This window comes from Pelobates fuscus, chromosome 5 (genome assembly GCF_036172605.1).
Source record: "Pelobates fuscus isolate aPelFus1 chromosome 5, aPelFus1.pri, whole genome shotgun sequence".
In the NCBI taxonomy this organism is placed as follows: domain Eukaryota; kingdom Metazoa; phylum Chordata; class Amphibia; order Anura; family Pelobatidae; genus Pelobates; species Pelobates fuscus.
This window is the reverse complement of record NC_086321.1, coordinates 238535791-238552490: the sequence shown is the minus strand read 5'-3', so window position 1 is coordinate 238552490 and position 16700 is coordinate 238535791. Positions and strand designations below refer to the sequence as shown.

General features: G+C 40.4%; 1 protein-coding gene across 7 annotated transcripts in view; it reads left to right on the top strand.

The window, feature by feature from the left end:
- NFIB (nuclear factor I B) overlaps positions 1–16700 on the top strand; it is a 414175-nt gene that overhangs the window by 357058 nt on the left and 40417 nt on the right. For all 7 annotated transcript variants that reach the window (XM_063455150.1, XM_063455155.1, XM_063455153.1 and 4 more), the window contains one exon: positions 8323–8461. In XM_063455150.1, the coding sequence (XP_063311220.1) occupies positions 8323–8461 (139 nt within the window). The remainder of the gene's footprint in view (positions 1–8322; positions 8462–16700) is intronic.

The following is a 16700-nucleotide window of genomic DNA, read 5'->3' as shown; positions in this document are numbered from 1 at the left end:
GGATTTTCCCCCCTCAACGTTTAATGGTTAGTACCCATTTCATTTTAGCTACACAGCATAGTTTAAAAGAGCTGGGTGATAGACAAAGATTTGACTTCTTTGTCAGCATTTAAAACAAATTAGATTTTCTATTTAAAAAAAAATAAAAAAAAATGAGATTTAATAATGAAAGAAATGTGAATCAGTTGCTGGTCTTATATGCAATTTGTACATTTAACCATAGAATATAGATGTTATTTTAGACTGACTTCAATAAATTTACTATTAAGCTGGTTACCAAAATGCCCAGTTGAGAATGTCAGACAAGCTGTAGCTGAAGAAGATAATTTCATATTACTCTAAAAGTCAGGGCATCTGGGGAACCGAGGCGAGAACAGCAGGATTGCAAGATGTGTTGGCAAGGCATGGCATAAAACGTGATGTAAAGATATAGAGGCACAGTGCTGCAAAAAGGTCAGAAAGCAAGGCATCTGCTGCAAAGCAAGCCAACAGCTGTAAAAGGTCTCCGAGGGGCACCTAAAACATCCTGTTCAATGTGGACAATTTGGCTGCAAAACACACAGACGTTTTTTTTGCTTTTCTTCGTGATTAGGAAAATGTGATGTGCTTTACATAGAAAGTTATTCATAGAGGGTTATTACAGCTAGTATCATTGAGCTGGGTAATAACACCTACTTCCAAGACTGTTTCCAAAAACTAGACATATATATATATATATATATATATATATATATATATATATATACACAAGTATCCTTCCTAATAAAATACTTTATAATTAATAGATTTTCTATAAATCACATGGCAATGAAGCCATCTACGTGTAACAGTAATGACATATACCCCAAAACAATGCTTTTTAAAGCAGCAAGTGCTATTTCTTGCAAGCATACACAGCCTTTTAAGAAGGACAGTCTGTGCAATATGATATCATCTAGGCAAAATGTGCAGCCTTCCTGTTCTGAAATATCTCTTGAATCTTCAATATGGAAAGGGTTTTACGTTTACAGCTGTGCAGATGGAAATAACAGATACCATGCCAGCTTTTACCTAGAATGAACCGTCCCTCCCCAGCCACACTCAGTAATGTGCTCATTTAGATTGTTAGGACAAGCAATCGAGCTGTCTTGCTGTCCCACAGCAATTTTGTGGTGTAATTGCATTACCACTGCACTGATTATAGTGAAACAGCAATGCCATTCAAGTGCATGTGTAGGAAAAATCAAGTTTAATTTAGAGCTGTGGAGCTCATGTAGGTTTATTTAGAGCAACACAAGCATCCAATTTTCTTAACATAGAATTTAACTTAATAATTTTAACTTCCCAGGCTTTAATATCTGGTTAATACAGCTCTTATCACAAGTCTGAAAGACAAGGTAATATCCTATAAGCTGATAAAACACCCAACATCTATTTTTTTCAACACACATGCCAGTACCTATTCGCCACTGTGTACTGTTTACTTGATAGTTTTCCCAAGACCCCAAAGAACAGGGATGGATTTACACCATGAGTGCCTGCACAGAAATCACAAGCAGATATATAGTGTGAGTGTGTGTATATCTGTCTGTATAGCGTGTGCACATCTGTAGCAATGTGGGTAAATGTCAGTGCATGTATTTCTGCGTGTGTGTGTTTGTGTAGAGTGTGTGCAGCAGTGTGTATTTGTAACAGTATGGGTAGCAGCATGTGTACCTTGTGGGTAGTAGTTTGTGTTTCTGTGTGGGCATCATGTGCATGTGTGGTCTTTTGTGTAGCAGTATGTGCTACATTTTGGAGAGTAGAATGAGTAGAGTGGGCAACTGAGCTGTGTGTGTATCTGTCTGAGTTCAATTCTCTCCTTACTGCAGTCTGAGGGGGCCGGCCCCAGCACAGATCACTGTGTTCAGTCTGAGGGGGCGGGACCATGCACAGATCACTGTGTTCAGTCTGAGGGGGCGGGGCCCAGCACAGATCACTGTGTTCAGTCTGAGGGTGCCGGCCCCAGCACAGATCACTGTGTTCACTCTGAGGGGGTGGGGCCGTGCACAGATCACTGTGTTCAGTCTAAGGGGGCCGGCCCTAGCACAGATCACTGTGTTCAGTCTGAGGGGGTGGGGCCATGTACAGATCACTGTGTTCAGTTTGAGGGGGCGGGGCCATGCACAGATCACTGTTCAGTCTGAGGGGGCGGGGCCATGCACAGATCACTGTGTTCTGTCTAAGGGGGCGGGCCATGCACAGATCACTGTGTTCAGTCTGAGGGGGCGGGGCCATGCACAGATCACTGTTCAGTCTGAGGGGGCGGGGCCATGCACAGATCACTGTGTTCTGTCTAAGGGGGCGAGGCCATGCACAGATCACTGTTCAGTCTGAGGGGGCGGGCCATGCACAGATCACTGTGTTCTGTCTAAGGGGGCGGGCCATGCACAGATCACTGTGTTCAGTCTGAGGGGGCGGGGCCATGCACAGATCACTGTTCAGTCTGAGGGGGCGGGGCCATGCACAGATCACTGTGTTCTGTCTAAGGGGGCGAGGCCATGCACAGATCACTGTTCAGTCTGAGGGGGCGGGCCATGCACAGATCACTGTGTTCTGTCTAAGGGGGCGGGCCATGCACAGATCACTGTGTTCTGTCTAAGGGGGCGGGGCAATGGATATAGAGGCTCCTTAGCCTGAATACAGCGATCCTAGTGTGTTGGAGCCAGGTAGGGAGAGTTTAACAGGCAGAGTAGGTGCATGCCCATGCAGGACAGGTGCAATCACCAGCAACATTGTGTGTATTACAGTTACTTTAATTTTAGTACTTTTCCAAGTGTTGCTCAAATAGTTTCTTGAAAATTAAGCTCCCAGATTAATTATTTTGTCCAGGGAACTTATATTTTATGGGCCAATTTCCTATGCACACAAAAGTGAAAATGGCAGCTGTTTTATTGTTGATCTCTGAATTACAGTGGATGTGCACCACTTCATAGCACAGCTTCAATCACTGCTGAAAATAACAATGGCATCACCTCACTTTTAAAGTTGGCTCTGGTCACAGCTATTTTTAAGCATGAAACGATGTGATGTCAGGATACATGTATATTTCTTCTTTTCCTGTCTGACTTTTAATTTGCTGCTTAAATACCAAGCTATATAAGCAGATTAGCTGTGCTTGTATTCAAGGGCCTTGTTGAGAATACAACAGTTCCTTGTGCTTTGAGGCTTGGCTGTTATTTTTTAATGGCAATTGTATCCAGAATAAAGGCAGCCGTCAAGTGTCAGGGTCAAACATATTTGTTGGCAAATTCATGCAAAGTACAGATATTTTCAGCAGCATTTAAAAAATCTTTATGAAATCCATGTGTAAATATTTGGCAGAAAGTGATTGTAGTGTTTGTGTCATTTATGTTTTTCATCAAGTTCCCAAATAAAACAATTCTGTGTTTGTTGTATGGTGCATGGTTTATTTAGCGTAATAGTTAACATTGAGGACTTTCCTCTGTGCAATGTTTTGGTTTACTGAGCAGCATCCAAACTAAAAACTAGTTTCAAACCTTCTTTAAACATGTGGTTAAAGGATCAGCATATGCCCATAACAAAAAGCCTTAGAAAAAAAGTGTTAGAGAGAACATCAGTGCAAATATCCTCACAGCTTTTACAAAATAAAGATGAGGACTGCTTTTCTAAAAGGTAAACCACTTTTCTAAGCTAAGTTAAAATGAAGAGTGATACTAATAAAAAAAATGAAAAATCAACTTTTAATTTGTATTCATTGGAGCTCTATTGATTTTTTTTCTTGATTTCTTTATTGTGTTTGTTAGTTTGGAATGTAACCAAAGGGATCATTATTGACAGATTTTTCAAAGGCACTATGTTTGCTGAGGATTTTGATGTTGGGGGATTTCGTTGTGTGTGTGTGTGTCTGTGTGTGTGTGTAGAAAAACAATGAAGGGAAAAAACAAACATTGGTATAGATTTATAAAAGTGTCTCTAAAGTGGAACAATCACAAGGGAAATATATGGAATGTCCCTAATGATTTTAGAATTTTGCCCCACTTTTCCATTAGCAACACCACATTGTTACCATTGTATTATTTTCACATTTTACATAGCCTACAGGATGCATACTAAACTTAAACACATGTATAATTTTTTAGCGCTGTGAGCTTATACCTTCAACGCAGGATTTTTTTGTTTTGTTTTTTCATTGCTATGCACAATTATAGTAGAATTAAGAGTATCATATGTATCCCATGCTATCTAGATCAGCTGCAAGTACAAATAGCAGGGGACTGGGTTTCTCAGAGTTAAATCACATGGAAGGAAAGTAAATAGAATTATTGCATGAAACATTACATGTCATGTACTTCAATTTTTTTTCTATATATTAAGCTTCAATAGCACCAATGTTAGATTATACAGACTTTGGGATAGAGGGATGAGTGATCCAAAGTAAAATAAGGGAAAACACTTAGGACTTTATTCAGTGAACAGAGAATGGAGTCCGATTTGTGAAGATCAAAATATCCCATTTAATTTGCATTTCGGCTGCATAATGGGTAACACTTTCTGTTTAGTAAGTATTTCATTTCATGTGTTTCATTTTTTTTATAGTTTTTCGTGAGCCATACCATCTACAGTGGTTTTACATTAGATTCCATGTAACCCAGCTATATCATTGCTAAATGGTCTTCTGTAGCATCCTTACTCATTCACACCTTATGGTAGGTCAGAATCTAGACACACCACACACGTGCACAAAATCAAAGAGTTGTCATGGCCAAAAAGATGATTACAGACTTGATTAGCATCCAAGACAAATGGCGTACCCCAAGGCAGCCCCAGAGCTGTGATCACAACTGGCTTAGGAGCTTGCCAAGTTGCCAGATGCCTTTGTTGGAAGTTTCCTTCCTGCAGTTTAGCACCTGAGTCCCGGGCAAGCCAATCATATAAAAGCACACACAAAAAAAATCCCTGACCTCGCGTTCACACACAACACTGTGCTTGGCTGGAGAGAGAAAGAAAGTAATGGTGGTATCCAAATTAGAATCTGCCCATCTTGTTATTATATTCTTCAACTCGTACTCTGCACTTGTAAAAATATATTTCCTGGGTCTTCGATATTTCCTCCAACACAGCACATTGCAAAACACATAAACATTTTCTATTTGAAAGAAAATGGTGTCTGATCCAAATGAAAATGTATTTGTTTTCTTTTTGACTTGTGTTTTATTGAAAAATCCCAATCTAAATAATAAGGGAATAGTAGTAATAATATTTACCATCACATTATATATTTACTCAGGGTGAAGTTAAACAAAAAGGCAGCAGTCCCATCTGTGTTGAATTTTTATTTTTTTTTTTAACCCACTGTGTGTTCTGTGTCAGCAGTTTTATTGCAATCTTAAAAAAAAAAAGGAGCTATGCGTAGGTTGTTTTAGCATTTATTTCGTTATTTAAAGGTGCAGTCTGGCAATGAGTAATATTGACACTTAAAACAAGGTTGAACCACTAACGGCTCTTTGTATTGATTCAGCATCGCAGCATTTGATTTTATAAACTCTTTGCTGTTTTTAAACTGGAAATGCAAAACAATGAATATGTATGGCACGTGGCAAAGCCTCCTTGGTACGATTATTTCTTTGATAGTTTAATAAGTGCGTACATTTTGCAAAGTTTTAGACAATTTTCCTACAATGCTTAAAGAATTACAATCAGTGTAAATACCAAAATAAAGAACAAAGTGGAATTAGTGAAGTTTCTAGTGGGCATAAATTAAAATAAAGATCTGTTAAAAGTAGAAATGTATAGATCATTCTTTTGCCACAAATCAGTAGTTAAAACAGATATGTGTACTAGATAGTAGCTCCACTATTAAATGTTCTTGTTTATGCTAGTGAAATAAGTTATGAAAAGATTCATAGTCCGAACGCCTTATGAACTAATGGTATACAGTTTTGGAATAGAGAAAAAATTGTTAATGCTACACTCCTTGTTTTTTTTTTTCTTCCCCTTCTGACATTTCTTCAAAATACTTGTGATTTTTTCCCCTTCTCTTCAATTACTTTGTTGTGATGAATTTGTACATAGATTGCTACATTGACTATGCTTTTCTTTTGTCTTGTGTAACAGTTTCAATAGACACATTAGCAACTCCTACTAGTCTGATTCACAGCATGTAGTGATTCAACGTTACCTTAAAGTTGCTGTTCCTTCTAACAGCCGTGGGAACAGCCCCTCCAGTATGGGTGGAGTTGAGAGGGTAAGGAAGGCTAGACACTTTGCCACTCTGATCGTCTCAACCGAACAGTTTGCGCGGGTCCGGCATGTTACCGATAGAGTGGAGGCATTATTAGGAGGGGCAGGGATGACCCAACTGTCATCGTCCATATTGGTACCAATGACAAAGTCAGAGGAAAATGGAAGGTCCTAAAGAATGAGTTCAGGGAACCAGGAAGTAAGCTAAAGAAAAGGACATCCAAGGTAGTATTTTCAGAAATATTACCTGTGCGGCGAGCTACAGCAGAAAGGCAGCTGGAGATTAGAGAGGTCAATGCATGGCTGAAGTCTTGGTGCAGGAAAGAGGGTTTGGAGTTTTTAGAGCACTGGGCCGATTTTGCGCTTGAGTACATCCTGTATAGTCGTCGTGATGGATTGTACCTAAACGGAAGAGGTTCTGCTGTGCTGAGGGATAGGATGGCTAGAAGGTTGGAGGAGATTTTAAACTAGTTGTGGGGGGGAGGGTCAAAGCAATCTAGAAAATGGAGATGGGATAGAAAGGAGATGGGCTTTAGCTCAGTGTAAGGGTTGTGGAGATGGGAGGGAGGGGAAAGCTCAGAACAGAGGAGGTATGTAATATTGATGAAAATTCACAAAAAAAGTACAAATGACGCATGATAATATTAAATGTATGCTTACTAAAGCCTATATAACAAAATGTGGGAACTAGAGGCAATAGCATACATTAAACAATATGATAAAATAGGCATAACGGAAACATGGTGGGATGAGACACGTGACTGGGCAGTTAACTTAAATGGGTACATGTTATTTAGAAAGGATAGGAAAAACAAGAAGGGTGGTGGGGTATGTTTGTATGTCAATAAATTATAAATAGCTGGTAAGACCACACCTTGAACATGCTGTGCAATTTTGGGCACCTGTTCTAAAGAAAGATATCATGGCACTAGAAAAAGTGCAGAGATGAGCTACAAAATTAATAAAAAGGAATGGAGCATTTTAGTTACGAAGAAAGGTTAAAAAATGTAAATCTCTTTAGTTTGGAAAAAAGGCGCCTGAGAGGGGATATGATAACATTATACAAATATATTCGGGGCCAGTGCAAACCTTTATCTGGAAATCTATTCATAAACAGGGCTATACATAGGACACGAGGTCACACATTTAGGCTGGAAGAAAGGAGATTTCATCTAAGGCAAACAAAAGGTTTTTTTTACAGTAAGAGCAATAAGGATATAGAATTCTTTGCCTGAAGAGGTGGTTTTGTCAGAGTCCATACAGATGTTTAAACTGCAATTGGATAAATATTTGCAAAAACATAACATACAGGGATATAATTTCTAATTAGTGGCGTAATAGCTGCTTGATCCAAGGAGACATCTGACTGCTATTTTGAGGTGAAGAAGGAATTTTTTCCTAGTTTGTTGCAGATTGGAAGTGCTTCAGACTGGGTTTTTTGCCTTCTTTTGGATCAACAGCAAAAACATATGTAAGGAAGGCTGAACTTGATAGACGCAAGTCTCTTTTCAGCTATGTAACTATGTAACCTTGCTGTCCTTCAATATTAACGATCCTCTTTACTGAGAAAGTATAAACTCTTCCTTTGCGCTAGAGTTAAATGCAACTTCAGTTCAGTTATTTTATAAAATGTTGTTTATGAATTAATTATTATTATTATTTTTTTGGGGGGTGGGTGGTTAGTTTTTATTGTTTCTTTTTTATATTGTGGTCTGGCTTGTACTTCTGGTCTTGAAAGAGACGTTTAACAAATATTACCATTACTACTTTTACATTTGCATTTTCTTTAACAGACTTTGTCAATGTCTTTCATAATATTATGGGGGGAGGGTGTGTGAATTTGCTTTATCACCATTGTATGTTCATGTAAATTAAGCCCTCCATAGCAAATGAGCAGCGCACTTATGGATGAAATGTTAGCACTTTGAATGTATAGCTGTTGTGCTGTTTAATATAGCAGATGTGTCAATCCAAACATGACATATCTTTTAATTCCATTTGTCTCATGACAGGTTAACCTGTTTGTTGAATTATACTGTTCGGAGCTTGTCTATTATTTTTTACTAAACCATTGCTTGTTTTCTTCAATATCTCTTGCAGCCCAACAGTAGCGGGCAAGTTGTGGGAAAAGTGCCCGGCCACTTCACTCCTGTGTTGGCCCCATCACCACATCATGGAGCAGTGAGACCTGTGACTCTTACCATGACAGACACTAAGCCCATAACTACATCCACTGAAGGTGAGACACATTCATTACATAGTAAACATTGTTGATTGTACAAAGTGCCTGATTATAAGGGCTGTATAATTATTAGCAGAATTTGTATGATTTCACAAGCCAAGTCTATAGGCACACACTGTTTAGGTAAAACATAAAAAACCTTTTGAGTTTTATGTAATTTTGCCTCAAGTGTGTAATCAGAATTATCCTGATAAAATGTAAAACAAAATTAACAAATCAAACTGCACTTTTTTAAACTTCCCCATTGGTGGATTTTTTTTTTTTTAAACTTCCAAATATTTGACACTTTTCCATTTTTGAAACATGGTTACTTTAAATCCAGGTTCAAGGTGCCATTTTTATTATGCATAATGTTGTATTTTCTTCATACTCATCTGTCTTCTTTGGGTGAATTCTCACTTCTCGATATTTAAGCATTTATATTCTTCCCAAAGTAAATCTAGAGGGACAGTTTTAACTGCCTTCCCTAATCTGCTGATTTGCAAGACTCAGTAAAAGAACATGAAAATCACAAAATTGATCCATTAATATGTCTTATAGTTTTCATTGATATCGTTCATTGCGTTAATAACACTGGCTTATCATTTTCCTCAATACTACTCAAACAGTGAACTGGGGAGTGATATGTGCTGGTCATGTCTCCGTATTTCACCAGCTTCATTCCTTGTTTTCCATATAAATCCCTACTCTACCAACCCTGTGCTTATACAAGATGCAGAAGCTGCATAGTGGGTAATAAAAAGAGAAATTACATTTTTTCTTTTTTTTTTTAAATAAATCCTTTAGATTGCATGACAATTTTGCACTTATCTGTACCTGGCTGCTGAATAATTAGTGGCACCATGAACACTGCAATAAAAACTTCCTGGTGAGGAGGGTATTAAGTGACATATTACAGACACACACTACATTTGGCCCATATAGCTTTGCTATGCTGAAAATCTTCTATCTCCTTCATTTAAGGGATCACTATAGGGTCAGGAACACAAAGATGTATTCCTGACCCTCTAGTACTAAACCCACCATTTAGGGTTTACCCTTAGGCCCCTATAAAAGTTTAAAACTCACCTTATTCTACCCCCACCCCCCACCCCTCTTGTGACATCATCATAATACAATGCTTTCCCATAGGGAAAAATTCTTAGTCGCCATGGTGACCTGTCGCCTAGGATTTGTCGAGCCCTGCGCTACAGCACGCTGTAGTGGTTATGATTGTAAAATACCCTGGTGCCATTCCCCTGTAATGTGACAAACCGTTTTACAGCCGTTTGCCTGCTCACCTGGTGAGTGCTGGATCTCCTCTGCAGGCAGGTTTACGATACCCAGCTTCTGCAGAGCTGCAGAAGTTGGATGTCTATCCTGCTGTCCTTTCATTGACTGAGACCTCAGCTAGCCACTTGTAAATGAGTGTTTGTGCATCACATTTGCACAGAATTGACCTTAACCGACACAGTTCTCAAGTTCATGGCTGACTAGTGACACCCCATGAAACTGCCTGAGGTGGCGTTTCAGCTCCAGCAGAAAAGGGGTTAAACTCCATAGTTTAGCCACCATGACCACTTCAAATCATTAAAGGACTCATGGTGTTTGGAGTTACCATTAAAGGGTATGTGTAAAATATAGATATCTTGGAGTAATGATAATTATAGCAAATGAACTGTGGGCCTGTGTGGAATATATAGACCGTTAAGGAGTCCCATCTGTAAAAGGATTTGGATATAGGTAAAATGTAATCAAATTATACTGGTGAAAGATGTATTGCAAAGTGGCACGCTCAAAGTAAAAATGATAATAAAAGCCTGTTCCAAAATATAAATCTGTTAGTGTTTCAACGCTATGTGATTAAAGGAATAATCCAACCATTATAATTACTACTGTTATGGCAGTGGTTATGGTGTTAGTAAGCTGTCCTTAAAAGCATATCTTTTAAATTCTAGCTGTATTTCTGGTTAGTAGCTCCATCTATGAAACATGGCTCCTCCTGCTTCCCACTGGCTTCTTGTGTAGACATGTAGCTTCCCCATTGAGCCTTGGAACTTGGACAACATGAGTGCACAGTATCTGGCCTGGCAGCAAGGAACTGTGTCTTCTGTGTATAGGCTCATAGTATAGCTGGTGCAAGTGAAAGAAACTAACATGCATGATGGGCATTCATTCTTTCTTTTAACAATATATATATATATACTCATACACCGTGTATATGTGTACATGAAAACATACCAACACATTTCAAATGTATGTTGGGTGTGGTGTTATTGTGAAGACATCTGTGTAATATGCACAGTTTATACAGTTCCAGGTGTATTTATCTAAAACTGCAGAGTAACACATGCCTGCATGCTGCCTTAATGTGGAAGGGGTTAATGGGAGTGTCAAGAGATTAGTTAATCTCCTCTAATTAAAGTTTGCTTGAGGATATAAACCCAGGGAAAGACATGCTAAATGGGAAGTATGACAAATGCCTGATTACATGGATTTAATATGATCTCTGTAACATTACTTTGTTAATCAAGCGCCATAATTGCATGAAGACTGCTAAATAAACAGTGACCACGTTTTGTCTATTTTGCGTCCACTGCTAATTTAAAAGCAATGGAACATTTCAGAATGTAGTGTAATGTAGTGTAATTACTTTACATTTAAAGGCATATATTCTGATTTCCACCGAAAAAAAGCATCCAGTAATATTTATTGTAGATATTTATTGAGATACATTTCTGTAACTCTTCCCATATTTATGCTCTTGCCAAACTTCCATGTTCTTACCAACTTTTTCAAATTAAAAACATTTTTGATAAACAATGGTTGGAAAAAAAATCTGTTTCTTTCTTTAGTTTTTAAACCAAAGCATGTTGTGTTCCCTATATCTAAATTTACGTAATATTTCAATTTAATCTTGCTATTTTCATTCAGACATGTGACATGTCGAAGCTAGTGTAATTTTTTAATTGTCTATAGGCTGGTCTGAAATGCCTAAAGCATAAGGGAAACCCATGCCAACTCAAGCAGGGCTTGAGTTATTTCAGGAGTTGGGAATAATAATAATTACATTTAGAAATCTCTGAATATACCCATTTACATGTAACACTTGCAAGGTAAAAACATTATTGTACCTTATTAGTAGCTCTGGCATACATTGTTATTACCCAAACAAGCAGATTAAAGCAGCATTGCAAGCCCCCCTTCCTTGAAAATTAGTTTTTCATAAAGTTATCACCACTGAAATTCCAACCCAGTCAAAAAATATGCTGAGACAAAGGAGGGACTACTGTGTCTCTGTGTTTTTTCTGGGTGGAGCTACCACCGTCAAGAGGTGTCAATCTCCCCGTCATCACCAGTGACAGCTTCTGGGAATTGGCCCTATCTTTGCATGGGACTCTCCATAGACTTCAGTGCTCACATGCCCGAGAGTACAGCAGTGATGTTGGCTCCTGGCAGCTGAAGTGCCAGGAACAAAAAAGAACTCACGGGACATTGATGGTGGCTCCACCAAGATGCAGATTTGTTTAAGTAAAACTCACCTTTGCCTGGCCACCGGACACCCAGTGGCGATGTCATCATAAGGGATCTTTGTAAATTACGCAAAGTTCCTAGACGGTGACAATGCCCCTTTAAGTTACGCTTTGCTTTAATGGAATACTCTAAGCCAGTGCTCCCCAACCTTTTTATCGCCGCGGACCGGTAAACATTTGATAATTTTTCCGTGGCCCACTTGTTTTGATTTAATAAGACAAAAAAAAAAACAGTCACATATATTAAAAAAACACGCAGACACATACATAGTCAGAAAATCACAAACACAGTCACATAAAGACATAGACTCAAAATTGTGTGTATGTGTGTGTGAGCGGTGCAGTGTGTATGTGAGGGTGGCAGTGTGTGTGAGAGTTGCAGTGTGTGTGTGTTTGGGGCGGTGTGTGTATGGGGGGCAGTGTTTGCGGGGCAGTGTGTGTAGTGTGTGTATGGGGCAGTGTTTGGGGGCAGTGTGTGTAGTATGTGTATGGGGCAGTGTTTGTGGGGCAGTGTGTGTAGTGTGTGTATGGGGGCAGTGTTTGCAGTGTGTGTATGGGGCAGTGTTTGGGGGCAGTGTGTGTATGGGGCAGTGTGTGTAGTGTGTGTATGGGGGCAGTGTTTGGGGGCAGTGTGTGTAGTGTGTGTATGGGGGAGTGTTTGTGGGGCAGTGTGTGTAGTGTGTGTATGGGGCAGTGTTTGTGGGGCAGTGTGTGTAGTGTGTGTATGGGGGCAGTGTTTGCGGGGCAGTGTGTGTAGTGTGTGTATGGGGCAGTGTTTGTGGGGCAGTGTGTGTAGTGTGTGTATGGCGCAGTGTTTGTGGGGCTGGGTGTGTAGTGTGTGTATGGGGGCAGTGTGTGTAGTGTGTGTATGGGGGCAGTGTGTGTAGTGTGTGTATGGGGCAGTGTTTATGGGGCAGTGTTTGTGGGGCAGTGTGTGTAGTGTGTGTATGGGGCAGTGTTTGTGGGGCAGTGTGTGTAGTGTGTGTATGGGGCAGTGTTTGTGGGGCTGTGTGTGTAGTGTGTGTATGGGGCAGTGTTTGTGGGGCAGTGTGTGTAGTGTGTGTATGGGGCAGTGTTTGGGGGCAGTGTGTGTAGTGTGTGTATGGGGGCAGTGTGTGTAGTGTGTGTATGGGGCAGTGTTTGGGGGCTGTGTGTGTAGTGTGTGTATGGGGGCAGTGTGTGTAGTGTGTGTATGGGGCAGTGTTTGTGGGGCTGTGTGTGTAGTGTGTGTATGGGGCAGTGTTTGTGGGGCAGTGTGTGTAGGGCTGTGTGTGTAGTGTGTGTATGGGGAGTAAGGAGGGTAGGGAGGCTTTTTTTAATTTATTTAATTAAATATAATATATTGATGTCCCCCCTCCCTTCTTACCTTTACTGGGAGGAGGGGGGACATTTCTTAGTCCCTGGTGGTCCGGTGGGGATTCCCTGGTGGTCCGGTGGTGGTGAGATGAACTCTAGCCCAGTTACAGGGCTAGAGTTCACTCTCGCGAGATTTGGAGCGTTGCCGTGGTTACCGCGGCAACGCTCCAAATCTCGCGAGAGGAGGACCCGGAGGAGCTGCAGGTAAGAGCTCCTGGGTCCTCTCTCCCTCCCCTGCCGGCTGCCAGCACCGTGCCTGCGGACCGGGGAGGGAGATCTCTGATCTCCCCTCCGGTCCGCAGGCACATTGCAGGGCTGGCACTTGGGCAATGCCAGCCCTGCATTAGCTGGCAGGCTCGCACACCCCTGGGCGGCCCGGTACCGTTTGATCCACGGACCGGTACCGGTCCGCGGCCCGGGGGTTGGGGAACACTGCTCTAAGCAATATAATTTTCTTGTATAGATCATACCCTACAGCAAGCATGTCAAATGCAAAGGCTAGCACGGGCCACATAACCAAGGTTTAAGTTTATGTGGGCCACACACACTCTCTTACATACACACACAAACAAACACACACACCCACAGTTGCACACAGTGACACACAGACAGTGACACACACACACACACACACACACACACACACAGTGACAGACACACACACACACCCACTGACAGACACACACAGTTCAACATTCTTGCACGCACTCACGTAATTTTATTCATTGCTCCCTACCTGGTGTGGAACCTCTTCCTGATCTTCTCTTGGGAGCTCAGTCTTCTTGCTCCTCACTGCTACCGCCGGCGCAGTTTAGTGGTGCCGGAATATGACGTCATATTCCGGTGCCTTTCTTCACTTCAGACGGCGCGCGTGAGGGAGCAATGAGGAGCAAGAAGATTGAGCTCCCTTGCTGCCGCCAGAGACCTCTCCCCCAGCCAGGTAAATAAGCAAAGTAGGCACATGCAACGTGCAACGTGAGAGCAGGTGCCTACTCTGCTTTAGTAAGCATGTTAAGCTTGCGGGCTGCAAAAATATTAATTGTGGGCCGCGAGTTTGACATGCTTGACCCACAGTTTCACTGCTCATTACTCTGCTGTCTAATAGTTAAATCACTTTGTTTATGGAGCCTTAATAGCCACAGCTCCCCTGGCTGTGACTCATACAGCCTCCTTGAGAAAAAAAATAATTCTCAATCAGATCTTATAACATTGTGTGCTTACTTTAGAAATTTGTATCTTCTTTGCTAAATTAACTTTAATCACACACAGGGGGCTGCAGCAGGAGATAATACATTCTAGATGAATAACACTGCTGTAAACAAGCTAAACATAAATGGAGCAGTTACTCAGGACATCTTATTTCAAGACTGTGCGAGTCACAGCTAGATGAGGTATAGACAGGGAGATGCATAAACAAAGTCATTGAACTTCTAAATGGCTGATAATTGAACAGTTAGGCCAAAGGGGCATGATCTGTACACCAACACTGATTCATTAAGCTGACATTTTCATGCTTAGAGTGTGTCCCTTTAAACTGGTCATTCTCAAATGAGAACTCTTAATAGAGTAGTTAGCTTTGTTCAAACACATGTGATGACTGAACAGATTGGTGTCACTTCCAGTGCAAAACAGATTTAAAAAAAAATGTGATGATCAGAAAAAAAAAGTGGAAATCTCACAAGTGGGGCAGTATCAACAGAAACCCCTGGAACCATCAAACACATTCCCTTGGAGATTTTTTTATTTTCTTTAAACCGATTAAACTCCTCCTGTTGTGTCAAAAATATGGCATGTTTTCCAGCAGCAAGTTAGTACACAGCATCCGAGTTTAGCTCAGCACATTGACTAAATCTAACAATCCTGTCATTCAAACGGGCACTACTATACTATCATTGATATCCATGTGTCCACCAGACTTCCTTAAAACCAAGTGGAAGGTAAATGCATCTAAGGTATGATGAGGGATTTTTTAAAGGTATCCAGATTTTGATTTAAAAAAAAATACAAAACAGTAGCACAGCAGGATTTGAAGCAGTTATACATTTAGAATATCTAGTTAGTTCTGCCAGCATATGTAACATTGTAATCAATAGATGCCATGTATTGTATCTAGACTCACTTTTTCATCTGATGCAACATTTATTTGCTAAATCTATATTTGTTTAATGACTGTTGAAAAATTACCTGATGAATGTGCACATTGTCCACTTCTGTTTGCTCTATGGTGATGTAGACATACTGCTTGACTCTTAAATGTGTGCACAGCTGTAATACCATGGGCACTATCGATCATAGCAGAAATAAGGATTCCTTAGTGTACCGAAAGCCTTCAATAAAGTTGAATCTGAAAGTTAAACGATGAAACTAAACGCATATAAATGTATTTAGTGCTTTTGCTCCCTTTGGAGACCATTCAAGCTCTGAAGATTTTTTTTGTTATTGAAAGTGAGAATCTTATTTATATGGGTTATCTGAATATTGGCACCCAGGTCCTGGGGTGAGTAGGCAACAGGAGGTATAAGAGAAGTGACACAGGCCTTCCGAGAGCTGTAGATTTTCCCTTCCAGGCTACCTGTGCTATCGGGCATGTTTTATGCCCAGGTACATTACCTCTTTACAGTCCTTCTGTAAGCAATCAGTGATGACTGGGTACAAAAAGAGGCCTGCCCAAGATTTGTAATGGTAAGTTACCGGTTTTCTTCTGTACAAGAGAGCCTATTGAGCACTGAGCTTTACATCCTTTATAACTATTCCTGCAACTCTGCTGTCAAGCATTGGAGGCTGGCTGGACTACAGAGGACACTAGCAAAGCCTTCTAATACTTATCTACCCACCAGACCGCTCCAAAATGACACATTACATTTTCTAAAAATATGCACCCTCTAGAGGAAATGCGCTTGTGGGCAGGTCCCTACTCTGCCTAATAGGATGGCCAACCCTTCACTTACACAATGTCCAGCTCAGACAAGAAAGACTGTACTGGACAAAGAGGAGGACTTTTAATGTAATTGCATGATTTTTGGGGTGTATATCTTCTAAATAGCTGAAGAGCCTTTTGTTTAATTTTAATTTTAACTTAAAATCTTTTAAATTTTTGATGGGACGATGCAAATGTGGATATGTTTTAGTGCTTGTGGGTACAATAAGACTGTTTGCTCTAACAATTACAATGAACTTTAGTGGTGATTCTGGTTATATTACCTAGAGAGACAGTCAGTCCAACGGAATCATTCCAGTACACAAACCTCTATAACCTTAGAACTCTGCTAGTATGCTGTTATTGCCTTGGTCTAATAATAGAAAAGTGTTTGTGGTTTTGTGATTTGGTTTATTATAATTTTTAGGCTTGCATATCACTGTGTTAAGGT